This window comes from Cherax quadricarinatus, chromosome 38 (assembly GCF_038502225.1).
Source record: "Cherax quadricarinatus isolate ZL_2023a chromosome 38, ASM3850222v1, whole genome shotgun sequence".
In the NCBI taxonomy this organism is placed as follows: Eukaryota; Metazoa; Arthropoda; class Malacostraca; order Decapoda; family Parastacidae; genus Cherax; species Cherax quadricarinatus.
The window spans coordinates 8,518,435-8,536,187 of record NC_091329.1 but is presented as its reverse complement, the minus strand read 5'-3'; the positions used below and the strand labels follow the sequence as shown (position 1 = coordinate 8,536,187).

General features: G+C 42.7%; 1 protein-coding gene across 5 annotated transcripts in view; it reads right to left on the bottom strand.

Moving 5' to 3' along the window:
• Positions 1-17,753, bottom strand: part of LOC128692842 (G-protein coupled receptor GRL101) — a 104,285-nt gene that overhangs the window by 31,397 nt on the left and 55,135 nt on the right. For all 5 annotated transcript variants that reach the window (XM_070092072.1, XM_070092075.1, XM_070092076.1 and 2 more), the window contains exons 8-14: positions 16,374-16,520; positions 16,010-16,159; positions 13,958-14,092; positions 13,251-13,367; positions 11,428-11,541; positions 9,498-9,629; positions 5,813-5,932 (exon numbers count right to left, since the gene is read on the bottom strand). In XM_070092072.1, the coding sequence (XP_069948173.1) occupies positions 5,813-5,932; positions 9,498-9,629; positions 11,428-11,541; positions 13,251-13,367; positions 13,958-14,092; positions 16,010-16,159; positions 16,374-16,520 (915 nt within the window). The remainder of the gene's footprint in view (positions 1-5,812; positions 5,933-9,497; positions 9,630-11,427; positions 11,542-13,250; positions 13,368-13,957; positions 14,093-16,009; positions 16,160-16,373; positions 16,521-17,753) is intronic.

Sequence of the window (17,753 nt, the reverse complement as noted above, 5' to 3'; positions counted from 1 at the left end):
CAACAGATTACTGTACTACAACAGATTACTGTACTACAACAGATTACTGTAATACAACAGATTACTGTACTGCAACAGATTACTGTACTACAATAGATTACTGTACTACAACAGATTACTGTACTACAACAGATTACTGTACTACAACAAATAACTAATATAACAAGTAACTGTAATACAACAAATTACTGTAATAGAACAGATAACCGTAATACAACAGATTACTGTAATACAACAAAAGACAAGAAGACAATAGAAAGATGAAATCCTTTACTGTGCTGGAGGACAGCAGATATATAATTTCATAAGATGCTATGATAAAAAGAGGGAAAATTTCCTTGGAATAAGCAACGGCAAGGACAAGACGACACTAACCTTACTGTGCGCAAGAACACTGTAAACAGGAATATCTGTATACAGTGTAGTATAGTGTTTGTGTGAGTACTCACCTATTTGTGGTTGCAGTGGTCAATTCACAGCTCCTGGCCCCGTCTCTTCGCTGGTCGCTACTGTGTGTGTGTGTGTGTGTGTGTGTACTCATCTATTTGTACTCACCTAGCTGAGGTTGCAGGGGTCGATTCCGAGCTCCTGGCCCCGCCTCTTCACTGATCGCTACTAGGTCACTCTCCCTGAACCGTGAGCTTTATCATACCTCTGCTTAAAGCTATGTATGGATCCTGCCTCCACTACATCGCTTCCCAAACTATTCCACTTACTGACTACTCTGTGGCTGAAGAAATACTTCCTAACATCCCTGTGATTCATCTGTGTCTTCAACTTCCAACTGTGTCCCCTTGTTACTGTGTCCAATCTCTGGAACATCCTGTCTTTGTCCACCTTGTCAATTCCTCTCAGTATTTTGTATGTCGTTATCATGTCCCCCCTATCTCTCCTGTCCTCCAGTGTCGTCAGGTTGATTTCCCTTAACCTCTCCTCGTAGGACATACCTCTTAGCTCTGGGACTAGTCTTGTTGCAAACCTTTGCACTTTCTCTAGTTTCTTCACGTGCTTGGCTAGGTGTGGGTTCCAAACTGGTGCCGCATACTCCAATATGGGCCTAACGTACACGGTGTACAGGGTCCTGTGTGTGTGTGTGTGTGTGTGTGTGTGTGTGTGTGTGTGTGTGTGTGTGTGTGTGTGTGTGTGTGTGTGTGTGTGTGTGTGTGTGTGTGTGTGTACTCACCTATTTGTGGTTGCAGGGGTCGAGTCCTAGCTCCTGTGTGTGTGTGTGCGTGCGTGCGTGCGTGCGCGCGCATAAAGATTAAATGATGATCAAATTGAATTAAAGATGACGTTAAACTATTTACATATCTACTACCATAACATCAAGTTTACTTATAATTAAACAGCTAATAACTAAAAAAAAGGCACACAGGCGCACGCACGCACGCACGCGCACACACACACACACACACACACACACACACACACACACACACACACACACACACACACACACACACACACACACAAGAAACAGTTCAAGTGACTATCGACAAGTGCCTTTGACAACTAGTAACTAGCTGATTTATTTTAGTAACAGAAGGTTGAGGGTTGATGGTCAGTTGTGAACACTGAAGAGGATGTGTATGTTCTTGTTATGGTAAGCGTGGTAACGTGGTTATAACAACTCTAGCGTCTCGCACAATTGTTATTGTTAATTAATCTAAACAAAGAGGATGTTTATTAAACCATTCTAACTCACTGTATAAATTGTTAGACTAACACCTTATACAGGCAACAAACACTGTAGGCACTTGAGCCTCAGAAACTGCAATACTCTGGAGAAACTCTTTCAGTCGCCAAAACATGTAAGTGTAAAGGAGGAAATTTCAACACAACAATAGCCAGGAGCTATTTTCCCAGCAGATAAGATTCTGTCCTTGTTGAGAAAACACGTTTATTTTTCACCTACCAACCTGAAGCTATACAAAGGCTCTTAAAGCTTCTCCGCGATAAAGGCGATAGCCATGCCTGGTGAGAAAATAAATCTTACACCTTTGATCAGTCACTGGATTTCATTAGAGCCTCCATCCCTGATTACAGTCATTCACTTGCATCTATCAAAGCCTTGCTCTCAGGTCACACTGCTTAACCAAAACAATTCTGTGGAATGATTCATCGATTTCAGTGCTAAAAAATATCTGGTAGCCAATTACAGACTTTAGGAATTCAACTGCAAAAACGATTCCTTCACTGCTCCTGGGTGAACTACCGCAGCAAATAGGCAAAAGCACTAAACTTGTTACAAAATTTTTTACTTAATGTTTTAGACAAAGAAAGTCGGATGAGAGCTTTTCGTATGCCAGCTGGACATCATCAAGCCATGAAAATGCCATTCAGATTAGAAATTGTTCCCACTATGGTCTCTTGACTTACGATAACGGTGCTCATTACCTGCTCCTAGGCTGTATATATTTCCACAGTCATCAGATTATATCCATGTATTGTATTGATAAAAACACTAGATGGCGAATCATCTACAAGTAAAGATGCCCAGATGTTTCACATGTGTTTAATTCATCTTCGTCTGTATTGTATACCATTCCTCCCTGTTCATAGTTTCCTCTAACCCAGAGGTTGCAGATGTATTAACATCTTTTAAACACTTAATAGCATTTTGTAGAACTTTCATGGCAAACTTCACGTCAATTGCTGAAATATATATATATATATATATATATATATATATATATATATATATATATATATGTCGTGCCGAATAGGCAGAACTTGCGATCTTGGCTTAAATAGCAACGCTCATCTTGCCATATAGGACAAGTGAAAATTTGTGTATGCAATAATTTCGCCAAAATCATTCTGAACCTAACGAAAAAAATATATTTCACTGTGTTTGTTTAGTATTAAATTATTGTAAACAAATCTAAAATGTATTTAGTTGGGTTAGGCTAAAATAAATTGTTTTTGTTATAATAAGGTTAGGTAAGTTTTCTAAGATTCTTTTGGTGCAAAATTAAAAATTTTTACATTAACATTAATGGAAAAAATATATCTTTAAACGTATAAGAGAAAATTTCAGAAAGGACTAAAATTTTAAATGAGTTCTTGCTAATTGACCAGTTTTACATATTCGGCAAGACATATATATATATATATATATATATATATATATATATATATATATATATATATATATATATATATATATATATATATATATATATATATATATATATATATATTTATTTATTTTATTATCACACTGGCCGATTCCCACCAAGGCAGGGTGGCCCGAAAAAGAAAAACTTTCACCATCATTCACTCCATCACTGTCTTGCCAAAAGGGTGCTTTACACTACAGTTTTTAAACTGTAACATCAACACCCCTCCTTCAGAGTGCAGGCACTGTACTTCCCATCTCCAGGACTCAAGTCCGGCCTGCCGGTTTCCCTGAACTCCTTCATAAATGTTACTTTGCTTACACTCCAACAGCACGTCAAGTATTAAAAACCATTTGTCTCCATTCACTCCTATCAAACACGCTCACGCATGCCTGCTGGAAGTCCAAGCCCCTCGCACACAAAACCTCCTTTACCCCCTCCCTCCAACCTTTCCTAGGCCGACCCCTACCCCGCCTTCCTTCCACTGCAGACTGATACACTCTTGAAGTCATTCTGTTTCGCTCCATTCTCTCTACATGTCCGAACCACCTCAACAACCCTTCCTCAGCCCTCTGGACAACAGTTTTGGTAATCCCGCACCTCCTCCTAACTACGAATTCTCTGCATTATATTCACACCACACATTGCCCTCAGATATCTCCACTGCCTCCAGCCTTCTCCTCGCTGCAACATTCATCACCCATGCTTCACACCCATATAAGAGCGTTGGTAAAACTATACTCTCATACATTCCCCTCTTTGCCTCCAAGGACAAAGTTCTTTGTCTCCACAGACTCCTAAGTGCACCACTCACCCTTTTCCCCTCATCAATTCTATCATTCACCTCATCTTTCATAGACCCATCCGCCACCAGGCCCGGTGGCCTGGTGGCTAAAGCTCCCGCTTCACACACGGAGGGCCCGGGTTCGATTCCCGGCGGGTAGAAACATTTCGACACGTTTCCTTACACCTGTTGTCCTGTTCACCTAGCAGCAAATAGGTACCTGGGTGTTAGTCGACTGGTGTGGGTCGCATCCTGGGGGACAAGATTAAGGACCCCAATGGAAATAAGTTAGTCCTCGATGACGCACTGACTTTCTTGGGTTATCCTGGGTGGCTAACCCCCCGGGGTTAAAAATCCGAACGAAATCTTATCTTATCTGACACGTCCACTCCCAAATATCTGAATACATTCACCTCCTCCATACTCTCTCCCTCCAATCTGATATCCAATCTTTCATCACCTAATCTTTTTGTTATCCTCATAACCTTACTCTTTCCTGTATTCACTTTTAATTTTCTTCTTTTGCACACCCTACCAAATTCATCCATCAATCTCTGCAACTTCTCTTCAGAATCTCCCAAGAGCACAGTGTCATCAGCAAAGAGCAACTGTGACAACTCCCACTTTATGTGTGATTCTTTATCTTTTAACTCCACGCCTCTTGCCAAGACCCTCGCATTTACTTCTCTTACAACCCCATCTATAAATATATTAAACAACCACGGTGACATCACACATCCTTGTCTAAGGCCTACTTTTACTGGGAAATAATTTCCCTCTTTCCTACATACTCTAACTTGAGCCTCACTATCCTCGTAAAAACTCTTCACTGCTTTCAGTAACCTACCTCCTACACCATACACCTGCAACATCTGCCACATTGCCCCCGTATCCACCCTGTCATACGCCTTTTCCAAATCCATAAATGCCACAAACACCTCTTTAGCCTTATCTAAATACTGTTAACTTATATGTTTCACTGTAAACACCTGGTCCACACACCCCCTACCTTTCCTAAAGCCTCCTTGTTCATCTGCTATCCTATTCTCCGTCTTACTCTTAATTCTTTCAATAATAACTCTACCATACACTTTACCAGGTATACTCAACAGACTTATCCCCCTATAAGTTTTGCACTCTCTTTTGTCCCCTTTGCCTTTATAGAAAGGAACTATGCATGCTCTCTGCCAATCCCTAGGTACCTTACCCTCTTCCATACATTTATTAAATAATTGCACCAACCACTCCAAAACTATATCCCCACCTGCTTTTAACATTTCTATCTTTATCCCATCAATCCCGGCTGCCTTACCCCCTTTCATTTTACCTACTGCCTCACGAACTTCCTCCACACTCACAACTGGCTCTTCCTCACTCCTACAAGATGTTATTCCTCCTTGCCCTATACACGAAATCACAGCTTCCCTATCTTCATCAACATTTAACAATTCCTCAAAATATTCCCTCCATCTTCCATATATATATATATATATATATATATATATATATATATATATATATATATATATATATATATATATATATATATATATATATATATATATATATATGCTCGATACTTCAGTTAACAACGAGTATTTTAAACTCTTGATATTGTCTTTGATATTGCCCAATACAGTAATTTATTCTAAATATTTTAATACATCGCTTTCAGTAGCGACTGTCAGATGTATTCCAGCACCTGACTAACCCTCCAGCACCTGACCAACCCTCCAACACCTGACCAACCCTCCAGCACCTGACCAACCCTCCAACACCTGACCAACCCTCCAGCACCTGACCAATCCACCAGCACCTGACCATCCCTCCCTTCATCACTAGTAGCAACCAAGACTCCAGCATCCCACCTTCATTAGCGAACATGACAAACAAGACATGTACTCACGACAGTTGTCTTCATCATCCCAGGTGAGTGGACACTGAACCTCTCCATCACACAACATGCTCGGGGGTAGACAGGGCCCTGACCCACACTGGAACAAACCAGGGCCACATCTTTCCTTGGCTGCACTCGCACAAAATGTAAACGAGGGGTGAGTTAAATCATCTTGAGTGAATAGTACTCATACTGGGTATCTCACTACCCAGTACCCATACTGGGCATCTCACTACCCAGTACCCATACTGGGCATCTCACTACCCAGTACCCATACTGGGTATCTCACTACCCAGTACCCATACTGGGTATCTCACTGCCCAGTACCCATACTGGGTATCTCACTGCCCAGTACCCATACTGGGTATCTCACTGCCCAGTACCCATACTGGGTATCTCACTGCCCAGTACCCATACTGGGTATCTCACTGCCCAGTACCCATACTGGGTATCTCAATACCCAGTACTCCATACTACCCAGGGTATCTCACTATCCAGCTCAGTACTCCATACTCATACGGGGTATCTCACTACCCAGTACCCAGTACTCATACGGGGTATCTCACTACCCAGTACTCATACGGGGTATCTCACAACCCAGTACCCAGTACTCCATACTACCCAGGGTATCTCAGTACTGGGGTATCCCAGTACTCATACTATCTCACTACCCAATACTCATACGGGGTATCTCACTACCCAATACTCATACGGGGTATCTCACTACCCAGTACTCATACGGGGTATCTCATTACCCAGTACTCATACGGGGTATCTCACTACCCAGTGCTCATACGGGGTATCTCACTACCCAGGACTCATACGGGGTATCTCACTACCCAGGACTCATACGGGGTATCTCATTACCCAGTACTCATACGGGGTAGTACTCATACGGGGTATCTCATTACCCAGTACTCATACGGGGTATCTCACTACCCAGTACTCATACGGGGTATCTCACTACCCAGGACTCATACGGGGTATCTCATTACCCAGTACATACGGGGTACCCAGTGCTCACTCATACGGGGTATCTCACTACCCAGTACTCATACGGGGTATCTCACTACCCAGTACTCATACGGGGTATCTCATTACCCAGTACTCATACGGGGTATCTCACTACCCAGTACTCATACGGGGTATCTCACTACCCAGTACTCATACGGGGTATCTCACTACCCAGTACTCATACGGGGTATCTCACTACCCAGTACTCATACGGGGTATCTCACTACCCAGTACTCATACGGGGTATCTCATTACCCAGTACTCATACGGGATATCTCACTACCCAGGACTCATACGGGGTATCTCACTACCCAGGACTCATACGGGGTATCTCACTACCCAGGACTCATATGGGGTATCTCATTACCCAGTACTCATACGGGGTATCTCATTACCCAGTACTCATACGGGGTATCTCACTACCCAGTACTCATACGGGGTATCTCACTACCCAGTACTCATACGGGGTATCTCACTATCCAGGACTCATACGGGGTATCTCACTACCCAGGACTCATATGGGGTATCTCACTACCCAGGACTCATACGGGGTATCTCACTACCCAGGACTCATACGGGGTATCTCACTACCCAGGACTCATACGGGGTATCTCATTACCCAGTACTCATACGGGGTATCTCACTACCCAGGACTCATACGGGGTATCTCACTACCCAGGACTCATACGGGGTATCTCACTACCCAGGACTCATACGGGGCATCTCACTACCCAGGACTCATACGGGGTATCTCACTACCCAGGACTCATACGGGGTATCTCACTACCCAGGACTCATACGGGGTATCTCACTACCCAGGACTCATACGGGGCATCTCACTACCCAGGACTCATACGGGGTATCTCACTACCCAGGACTCATACGGGGCATCTCACTACCCAGGACTCATACGGGGTATCTCACTACCCAGGACTCATACGGGGTATCTCACTACCCAGGACTCATACGGGGTATCTCACTACCCAGGACTCATACGGGGTATCTCACTACCCAGGACTCATACGGGGTATCTCACTACCCAGGACTCATACGGGGTATCTCACTACCCAGGACTCATACGGGGTATCTCACTACCCAGGACTCATACGGGGTATCTGAACACCAACACAATGTAAATTAAAGACACATTGCAAAACTTAAAAGGCATTTTAAGAAATGTGGGCGAAACAGACTTTTTTTCTGGAAATGTGGTCGAAACATCTGCTAAACAAAACTTACTAAGTACATTTACCTGTCCTTGTTTCAGTTTGTGAAAAAGAGACCCAGATTACTGATCAATCTTTTATAAAGACAACTTTTAGCCCTACTCAGAACGAAACGTTGTCTTCGTAAGTGTGGTCAACAACACATTTAGAACTCAATGAGTAGTTTCTAATTTATCTTAGAAATGCTCTTATAGCTTTGTAACTGAGCGTATATTGGCCGGTGAGGTGGTTTAAAGCCTGTCGACTGCAGGAGAGTCATTAAAGTTGCATTTCGCACCTTAAAACCTAAAATAACTTAATTTGGGGAAGACTGAGCTACAATATACTGCATTAGTTTGAGCACGGCTTCTCTCGAGTGTCAAAGCAAGCCATGTTGAACGAGTCAATGTGACCTGACCTGACTAGGTTGGGTGCATTGGCTTAAGCCGGTAAGAGACTTGTACCTGCCTCGCATGGGCCAGTAGGCCTGATGCAGTGTTCCTTCGGTCTTATGTTCTTATGTTCTTAAAAAAAACATATTAGGTTCGATCTCCGTACCCGGAACACCTGCTTAATACCCTGCTAGTAGTTTCGCTAGTATTGCCCTTGCGGTAGACTAATTTACAAGTGCCTTATGGAAGAGTAGCTCCACTTCCACGGATCAAGAGCCTTTAGCGAGCCTCAAATCACGCACCTCCCTCCCCATCTATCAACCTGAAGAAGCAACTAGCAGTAACTGCTTCATTCAGAAGTAAAATACTTGAACCACGCCAGTCAGCCTTCCGCCATCCACAACACTACTGCATTATTATTTTACTATTATATTTTAACTATTCTTTCTTTTGCTTATTATTATTACAGGTCCCTGGCTATGTGAAGACTGGGTCCAAATACCGTATTGTAATTAGTAAGGAAAATACGTTTGCAAAAGTAACTTTTATTAGGTGTACGTTTTGTAGACCTAATAAAAGTTGCAGAGTTAAAAAAATAGGGCATGAAACATGCTATGTCGAGCAAGATGAGGTCAGGGGCACAGGATAACTGGTAATATAGTTGCAACACTAACAGTAACGGGAGGAAGAGAGAGAGAGAGAGGGGGGGGGGCAGATGCATCGTGCTGAGGACGCAGGAGGAAATGAGGGACAGAGCATCTAGTTCAACACGTAGGAAGGAAGAAAAGTGTTTGGTTCAACACGTAGGAAGCAAGTAAAGACTCGCTTAAAAAGGATAACTCATTAATATCGCTGGAGGTGGAAGGAGTCAACTCAGGATGATTAAAAGAGCGAGAAGAAAAATAAGAGAGCACGATGTTAAATGGACAAGGTGTGAGAGCGACGCTGGAGAGTCCAGCACTAAAGTCAACATTACTTGAAGGCTCAGGCTGAAAGATTTCATTACTGTGTGTAATCCTATCCCATGTGATGGAGTGTGGGATTATATCTATCCTGCTGATAGATGGCGAGAAAATAACTTACAGCAGTTGAGGAGGTGAGAAGAGTCAGCACACGCTTGTCTAGGTCCCACTGAAGCATCACACTTGTACCGCAGTGGTACGCACTGGCCACTGGCGCATCGCAGCTCATCCAACCTGCACTCCCTCCTGCGCTCTAAGAGACAACACCCAACATATACACTATCTTAATATATAGAGGTAAATCAATTATATATATATATATATATATATATATATATATATATATATATATATATATATATATATATATATATATATATATATATATGCAATAAGATCACAGTAAACAGGTGATTTTAAAATATGCAAAACAACCACTGTGAAAGAGTAGTGAAATTCCAAGCGCTTGGAATTTCACTAATCTTTCACACTGGTTGTTTTGCATATATATATATATATATATATATATATATATATATATATATATATATATATATATATATATATACAGGATAGCAGCACTACCTATGTTGATGCTGGAAGCCCTGAGACAAGAATATTAAAATTCAATTAAAAAAATATTTGTCCTCGCAATTTTTTTTCCATATGCAGCTGGATTTAAAATTACACTGCGTATGGTTGAGAAATTCTTATTAGCGCTTACATTTCAAATCCTTTATCCAGTCTAAAAGACATCATACACTAACTCTGTAGAGCCTAGGATACATCTGACATTAACGCTCTGTGGAACAATAGCGATGTACCAGAACACAAAGCTGGCTGTCCTGGGTTAACAGTGAGGTGCCGTAACACAAAACTGGCTGTCCTGGGTTCTTTACTTCGCTTTAGTTAATTGCCAGAATTCTCTCTCTCAGGAACTTGAATATTTAATTTGCCACTAGCCGAGTCCTCAAGTGTATTGGAACGGAGTGCTAGCACTGCAAGAGTTCCTAGTATTATCTAGAGAACAACGAGAGACAATACCGTTATTGGAACAATACACAACCCGCACACAGGAAAGAGAAGCTTATGACGACGCTTCGGTCCGACTTGGACCACTGACTACCAACGTCATATGCTTCTTTTTCCTGTTTACGGGTTATATGTGAGCATTATTATCTAGTTCCCGGGACTGTGAACCCATCAGCACTACCACCAACTGCTGATCTGGTTTGCTGAGGATGAATGTGGATTATTGTGGATGCACATATATGATCCTCACACCATCTGTTTATCTAGCTCTCTTAAACTGGACGCTTTTAACTGTCAGCAGATCTGTACTACCAGCTTCACTTGGGCAAGGTGGCGGGCTCTACCCAGGCTTCCCTTAATTAACGATAACCTTAATTTCTTCTTGAGACAACGAGGGCAGACTTTGTCTGCCGATTCACCCGTCTTCGGCGAGAATGAGGACCAGAACCATATCAATGTGATGGTCTGAGGATCGAATCAAGGACTCGGGAAAAAATCAAGGAAATTGTGAACATTCTCAAGCAATGTTCATGTGATGTTCTTCCTCATGTGAACTAAGCCAGCGGGGGCTGACCTGCGGTCATTAGTGTGTGATGGTTAAGTTTGAGACTGCAGAAGTGCCTCAGTACTTGGCTCCTATGAACGTAGGAGAAATGCCAGTAGAAATTCATATGCTTCAAAACAGCTTTCTGATACAGTCAGCTCACCACCACCACCACGACAGCAGTCATCTCACCACAAGAGTCATCTCACCACAACAAGTCATCTCACCACAACAAGAAGTCAGCTCACCACCACCACTACGACAAGTCAGCTCACCACAAGTCAGGTCACCTTAACAAGAAGTTAACTTACCACCACCACAAGAGTCAGTTCATCACAACGATAAAGAGTCAGGTTATCATAATAAGAGTCAGCTCACCACAAGTCAGATCATAACAAGTCAGCTTACCACCACTACTAGAGTTAGTTCACCACAACGATAAAGAGTCAGGTAATCATAACAAGAGTTAGCTTACCACAGTGTGCCTCATCAGATGCGTCAGGACAGTCAGGCAGCCAGTCACACCAGAGCTCCGGCTTCACACACTGCCCGCTGTCACACCGTCTGTCAGCACCACAGCTCACCGTACCTGCCACACCCAGTGAAGAGAACACGTAGTGAGGTACTGGGAGGGAGAGGGGTGGAGAGAGAGAGAGAGAGAGAGTTGCGGAAGAAAATGACAACAAAATGTGTGAGAGAGAGATAGAGATAAGAGAATTAAAGAAAAAATATCTGCAGGGGAGAAGATGGAACACAAAAGCCAATTAATTATCTTAATTAAACAAGGCAGTAATTGCTAACTTAATCACAAAAAGGATTCTATGTATAAATCTGAAATATAAACTGATCAAACAAACGATCAACAATAATTACCTATAACACTACCAAGATAATCACTCCCCTTAATTTACAACCTCTCTCAAAAACCTTTCCTTTTATTCAAAGTGTTTATCCTCTTAAGAAACACGAACCCAAGAAGAGCGATCGTCACTCTTGAGGTAAACTGAGATTTCTGACACAGCCACAGGGGAATGATTAATAATAATAATAATAATAATAATAATAATAATAATAATAATAATAATAATAATAATCTTTTTTTCTACAAGTATATGATACAACTTATACAGACCATAGCTGATATCAATAACATATTATATAGGAAGTCCCTGGTTATGTAGAGCATATCGGGCAAATTAGGTCAGTCTTGTCCCCCAGGATGCGACCCACACCAGTCGACTAACACCCAGGTACCTACTTGCTGTTAGTTGAACAAGGGCGGAAACATGCCCCCAATGTTTCCACCCGTACCGGGGTCGAACCACGGACCTCAATGTGTTAAACGAGTGCATTACCACCCGAGTTAGGGTTGGGTCCCCTTCTTGCCGAAACGTGATGCACGTGTCTTTTTCGACAACATGTCGGTGCTACATGAGAACATGAGATTGGAGGAGCACTGCAGGAGGCTTACTGACTCACGCTAGCATTCTGGCTCACGAAATCGTACTAACACGATTGCAAAAAAAAAAAAAAAAAATCAGGGAACGAGCCAGTACGTTAACCAGCTGGCCAAGTGGTTAACGTATTGGCCTGCCAGTTTTAGAACTCACTTGCCATGGGTTCAAACCCCCACTCGTCCCATGACTTTTTTCTTTAGGGTAAAGTTTGAAGGGAAACTGACGCAAATACATTCACTGTAGAGACCTTTATTGAAAACGTTTCGCTCCTTGGACCTTGATCACCTCAAATACATTTGAAGTGATCATGTATTCGAGGTAATCAAGGTGCAAAGACCGAAACGTGCTCAGTAACGGTGGATACGTTCGTTCCCATCTTCATGTGGTCGGCAGTCACTTGCCTAATTACTAGACGATACATTATCCCCAGACAGCAAATGTTAGCACGTAATACTACTCAACTCCCAAGAGACAACGTTTACTACTGACAAGTTTCCTTAACTACTGAGAGACAACGTTTACCACTGATAATGTTCGTTATCTACTGAGATACAACGTTTACCACTGACAAGGTTCGTTACCAACTGAGAGACAACGTTTATCACTGACAAGGTTCATTACGTACTGAGACAAAACATTAACATGCGACAAGGCACATTAACCCTCTTATTACCAAACATTTACAAAGATACGTTAGTCCCCTAAAATAAATGTTGTCCCTTCCTGACTAGGCACATTATCCCTCCCGACGACAGCAAACATTCACACATAACACTGCATTAACTCCCTACAGCAGATGTTTACACAGATAAAAGCATCGCAACAAGAAATGTTTACCAACCACAATTGACCTCGTCTGACTTATCATGGCACTGATAGGTGAGGTCACAGCGGCCGGCTGCAGGGATGCACTGCCCGCTCCTGCACTGCCACTCAGAGCTCTGACACTCAGGACGGGCTGCAGAGATGGGAGAGCTTCGGTTAGTAATTTCTAATACTAGAGACGCACTAGAGAAGTTGATTTTGGATACAACGTTAATGCTAAAATATTTGAGCATAGAAAAGAAGTCCTGTACTATAAGGAGGAGGAGGAGAAAGAAGAAGCAGCAGCAGCAATCATTTTCAGGATTATTAAAGGTGATCCCCACAATTTTCGAAGATAAAACATATGCCAGGTTAGGTCTATCCACTCTATCCACCTCTTCCATCTATGTATCTACCTCATGCATCCATCTATCCACGACATCATCTTGGCAAGGCCTGTCTATTCTGTCTTCACATATTTGATTCATGTCTCCTGCTTAGCCTCCCTGATTCCCCTGTGGGGAGTCCTCCGTCTCCTACTAATATTACTAATACTCCTACTACTACTACTGCTACTAATACTCCTACTACTAAGAATAATACTCCCACTACTACTACTCTACCTCCTTGTCCTCCTCCTCCTCCCACATCCTCTTGGTAGAAGCAGTACACAGTTTGACTGACACTGGAGACACAGTACATAGTCTGACTGACACAGGAGACACAGAATATAGTCTGACTCACAGCAGTTGAGTTCGTCGTCACCATGGAGACAGTCGTATTTGTGGTCACAGTGAAGGTTGGGAGGGAGACATCTACCGTCACTACAGGAGAACCAGTCACTACGATTTCCATCACCTCCTCCACAAGTCTCCTCTCCTGCAACATAAACAAGACCACTTATTGGTAGCACATAAGAATGAAAGTGGTTGAAGTGGTGTGTTAATACCAACAGGCGAAAGGTAAGAGACATCTGCATTAAGAACACATGGGCACAATACCGTGGCTGGAACAATACATACATAACCCGCACATAGGAGAAAGAGACTTTATTACAACGTTTCAGTCCGACCTGGACCATTAACTAGTCACACTAACACACGAAGGTAAGGGAGCCAGTATATATACACGAGAAGAGGGCAGGAATGGGACAGAGAGAGTACAAAGCAAGAAGGAAGGGAAGATCAACACATCTGTTAAGGAGAAGTGTCGTCACCAGAATAGCGAAATTATTCTCAAGGAAATCTCGAGTGCAGAATCAAGTCACAACACACAAGGTGAATCAATTCACAACCAACCTACAAAATTCCATCCGGTTCCTTCCACTTTGTGGTTAGTTGCCGAGTCACGGAAAGTTATGAATGGAATGTTTTGTCTAGGCCTAAATCTACGTAATGTACAACTGATATAAGCCTACAACATCCCTCAGAACCATTCTACAAAGTTACAAGACTATCCGAAAAATCATTTGTAGATATCCAAATTAAACTTATCTTGACGTACGCTATTTGATCCTTGCACACCAAGATTATATACACCAAGAGGTGTGTGTCTCATTATATATACATTGAGAGTATACTTTAAATCATTACAGTATTCTTGACTGGTGGTGAAAGAATCACTCGCAGCCTTTATGACCCTTGTTTAGTCGATGGGCTTTAAACCCCACGAACCATTCATTTCTTTTACCTTGATGGAAAAATTGATTCTCACGAGGGGAGAGAGAGAGAGAGAGAGAGAGAGAGAGAGAGAGAGAGAGAGAGAGAGAGAGAGAGAGAGAGAGAGAGAGAGAGAGACAGACAGACAGACAAAGAGATAGCACAGTTACATAACTCTGTCAATACTGCCAGAGAGACGGCGAAAATATGACAGCAGTAGTAACAACAGTCATACCACATGGCTATCCCCCACCTCTTCCTCTACTCCCCTAATCAGAATTTCTAGCCCTTCATAATCCCCGTCCTCCACATCTAACGTTATCACTGTCCCAACACCCATCCCCCCAATCTTCCTATTACACGTGTATCCCCCCTCCCTCATATCTCGTCCCCCACCCCCCTGAGCCCCCACCCACAACAAATATCCCCACCAAATCATGTGGTCATTAATCAATGTCAGGGTAACAGTGCCTCAAGAGTGCCATGGCTGGCACTGCTAGTTAAAATGACCGACTCAGACCGGTATTACTGCAGAGGAACAAGACCTTTCCAGGGAGCAACCAATACAACAACCAGTACAACAACCAATACAGGAATCAATACAAAACCAATACAAAACCAATACAGGAACCAGTACAGCAACCAATACAACAGGAGCAGCAAAATCCCGTAGTATATGTCTGTAACACAAGTACTGGAGCTGGTTGACACATTCACCACACTACCACCACCTACCTACACCTGAGAACATCACAACACATCATGTTTGAAACACTCACATCACACTACCCATCTCAACACCACCACCAATACCACCACAACCACAATACCACCACTACCTCAGTACACTCACACCGCCAGCATCAACACCACCACAACCACAACACCACGACTATAGCCACAACACAACCACTACCACAGTACACTTGCAACACCACCACTACCCCAGTACGCTCACACCACCACCACTATCCCAGTACACTCATACCACCACTACCCCAGTACACTCACACCACCACCACCACTATCCCAGTATATTCACACCACTACCACTACCCCAGTACACTCACACCACTACTATCAACACCACTATCACCCGAGTACATTCACCACAACACTACATGGTTGTAAGACTCACCACAGCCAGATTCATCCGAGAGGTAGCCACCATTATGACAGTCATTGCGACCATCACAGAGGAAGGGGAGGGTGATACAGCGGTCCAGGACCCGGTCCAAGCTGGCCACGGAACAGCTCATTGATGAACCAACTTCACACACCTTCACACCTGTAAGAAAACACACATGTGATTGTTAAAATAGTCACCCATCACACCTGTACTTGTTAAAATAGTTATCCATCACGTCTGTACTTGTTTAAATGGTCAACTATCACACCTGTACCTGTTAAAATAGTCAACCATCACACATTTCATTGTTTAACTCGAGGACGCTGACAGGTGTGGGAAGACTCACCTGCAGGTGTAGAGGAAGGTGACGTACCGTCAGTCAAGGTGTAGGTAAGGTGGGTACAATTGGCCTCGTCAGCACAGTCGGGTACACAGTCACAGATGGCGTCACACAGGTTGCTGACAGTCACACAGCGACTGTTGGGGCACTGGAACTGCCAAGCTGGGTCACACTCACCACCTGTGGCACAACACAACATTGTTGCCACTACACCTCAGACTACAACTTGGCTCCTGCACTCTCCCCCCTCCCTCTCTCTCTCTCTCTCTCTCTCTCTCCTCTCTCTCTCTCTCTCTCTCTCATTGCTTCCCCTCTTTCTTCCCTCTCACAGTAAGTTTATTATTATTATTTAGTGTTATTACTTTTATCATTACTATTATAATTACTTTTATTATTATTATTATTATTATTATTATTATTATTAGTAGTAGTAGTAGTAGTAGTAGTAGCAGCAGTATTACTTTTAGCCTGGGAAATAGAGGGTAATCAATGTTTGATCCTAGGACATGGCAGCTGAAGCTGTCATCATGACTCACGAAACAATAACACGATTGTAATAAAGCTGGTATAATTACCGACAATATGTAAAGTAAAAGGACACAAGTGCAACTAATGTGACATTTATTGTGGCAACGTTTCGCTCTCCAGGAGCTTTATCAAGCCATTACAAACAATACATGGACACAGAGGGTATATAAAGGCTCAGAGTGAGGTGTAATACTAGTGAGGTACCACCTGTGTACAACACCGAAATTCCACCAGTCATCTCATGAAATTCAGAGACGCCCAATTAGTGATCAACGAAACTAATTTCCGCAGACGCAAGTGCCTCGAATCAGCACTGATCGCTGTTTCGAATACAATTAAACAAAACAGCGGCAGCTTCACCATCTCCGAAGTCTTAGCAAGAATCCTCCTGAAAACAGTAAACCCTGCCATCACATAGTCTCTCCTGTTATACTACACAAAGCACAGAGAGTGAACACTGAAACAAGCTGCCTCATTCCAGTTTATATTTGTCCAACCTATTTTTATGTTACCCAAGTAATAGCTTTTATATCCTTTTACTCATGTACGAATTAATTGCTCTACCATATTGTATTACTTTTGTCACTACCACTACTACTACTACTACTACTACTACTACTACTACTAGTGAACATCGAAATGGTACCTCACTAGTATTACACCTCACTCTGAGCCTTTATATACCCTCTGTGTCCATGTATTGTTTGTAATGGCTTGATAAAGCTCCTGGAGAGCGAAACGTTGCCACAATAAATGTCACATTAGTTGCACTTGTGTCCTTTTACTTTACAATAACACGATTACAAACAAACCAGGGAACAGGTGGGGGTGTGAACAGATGGATTCACTCCCCCACCCGTTCCCTGGTTCCTAGCTGAAGTTCCT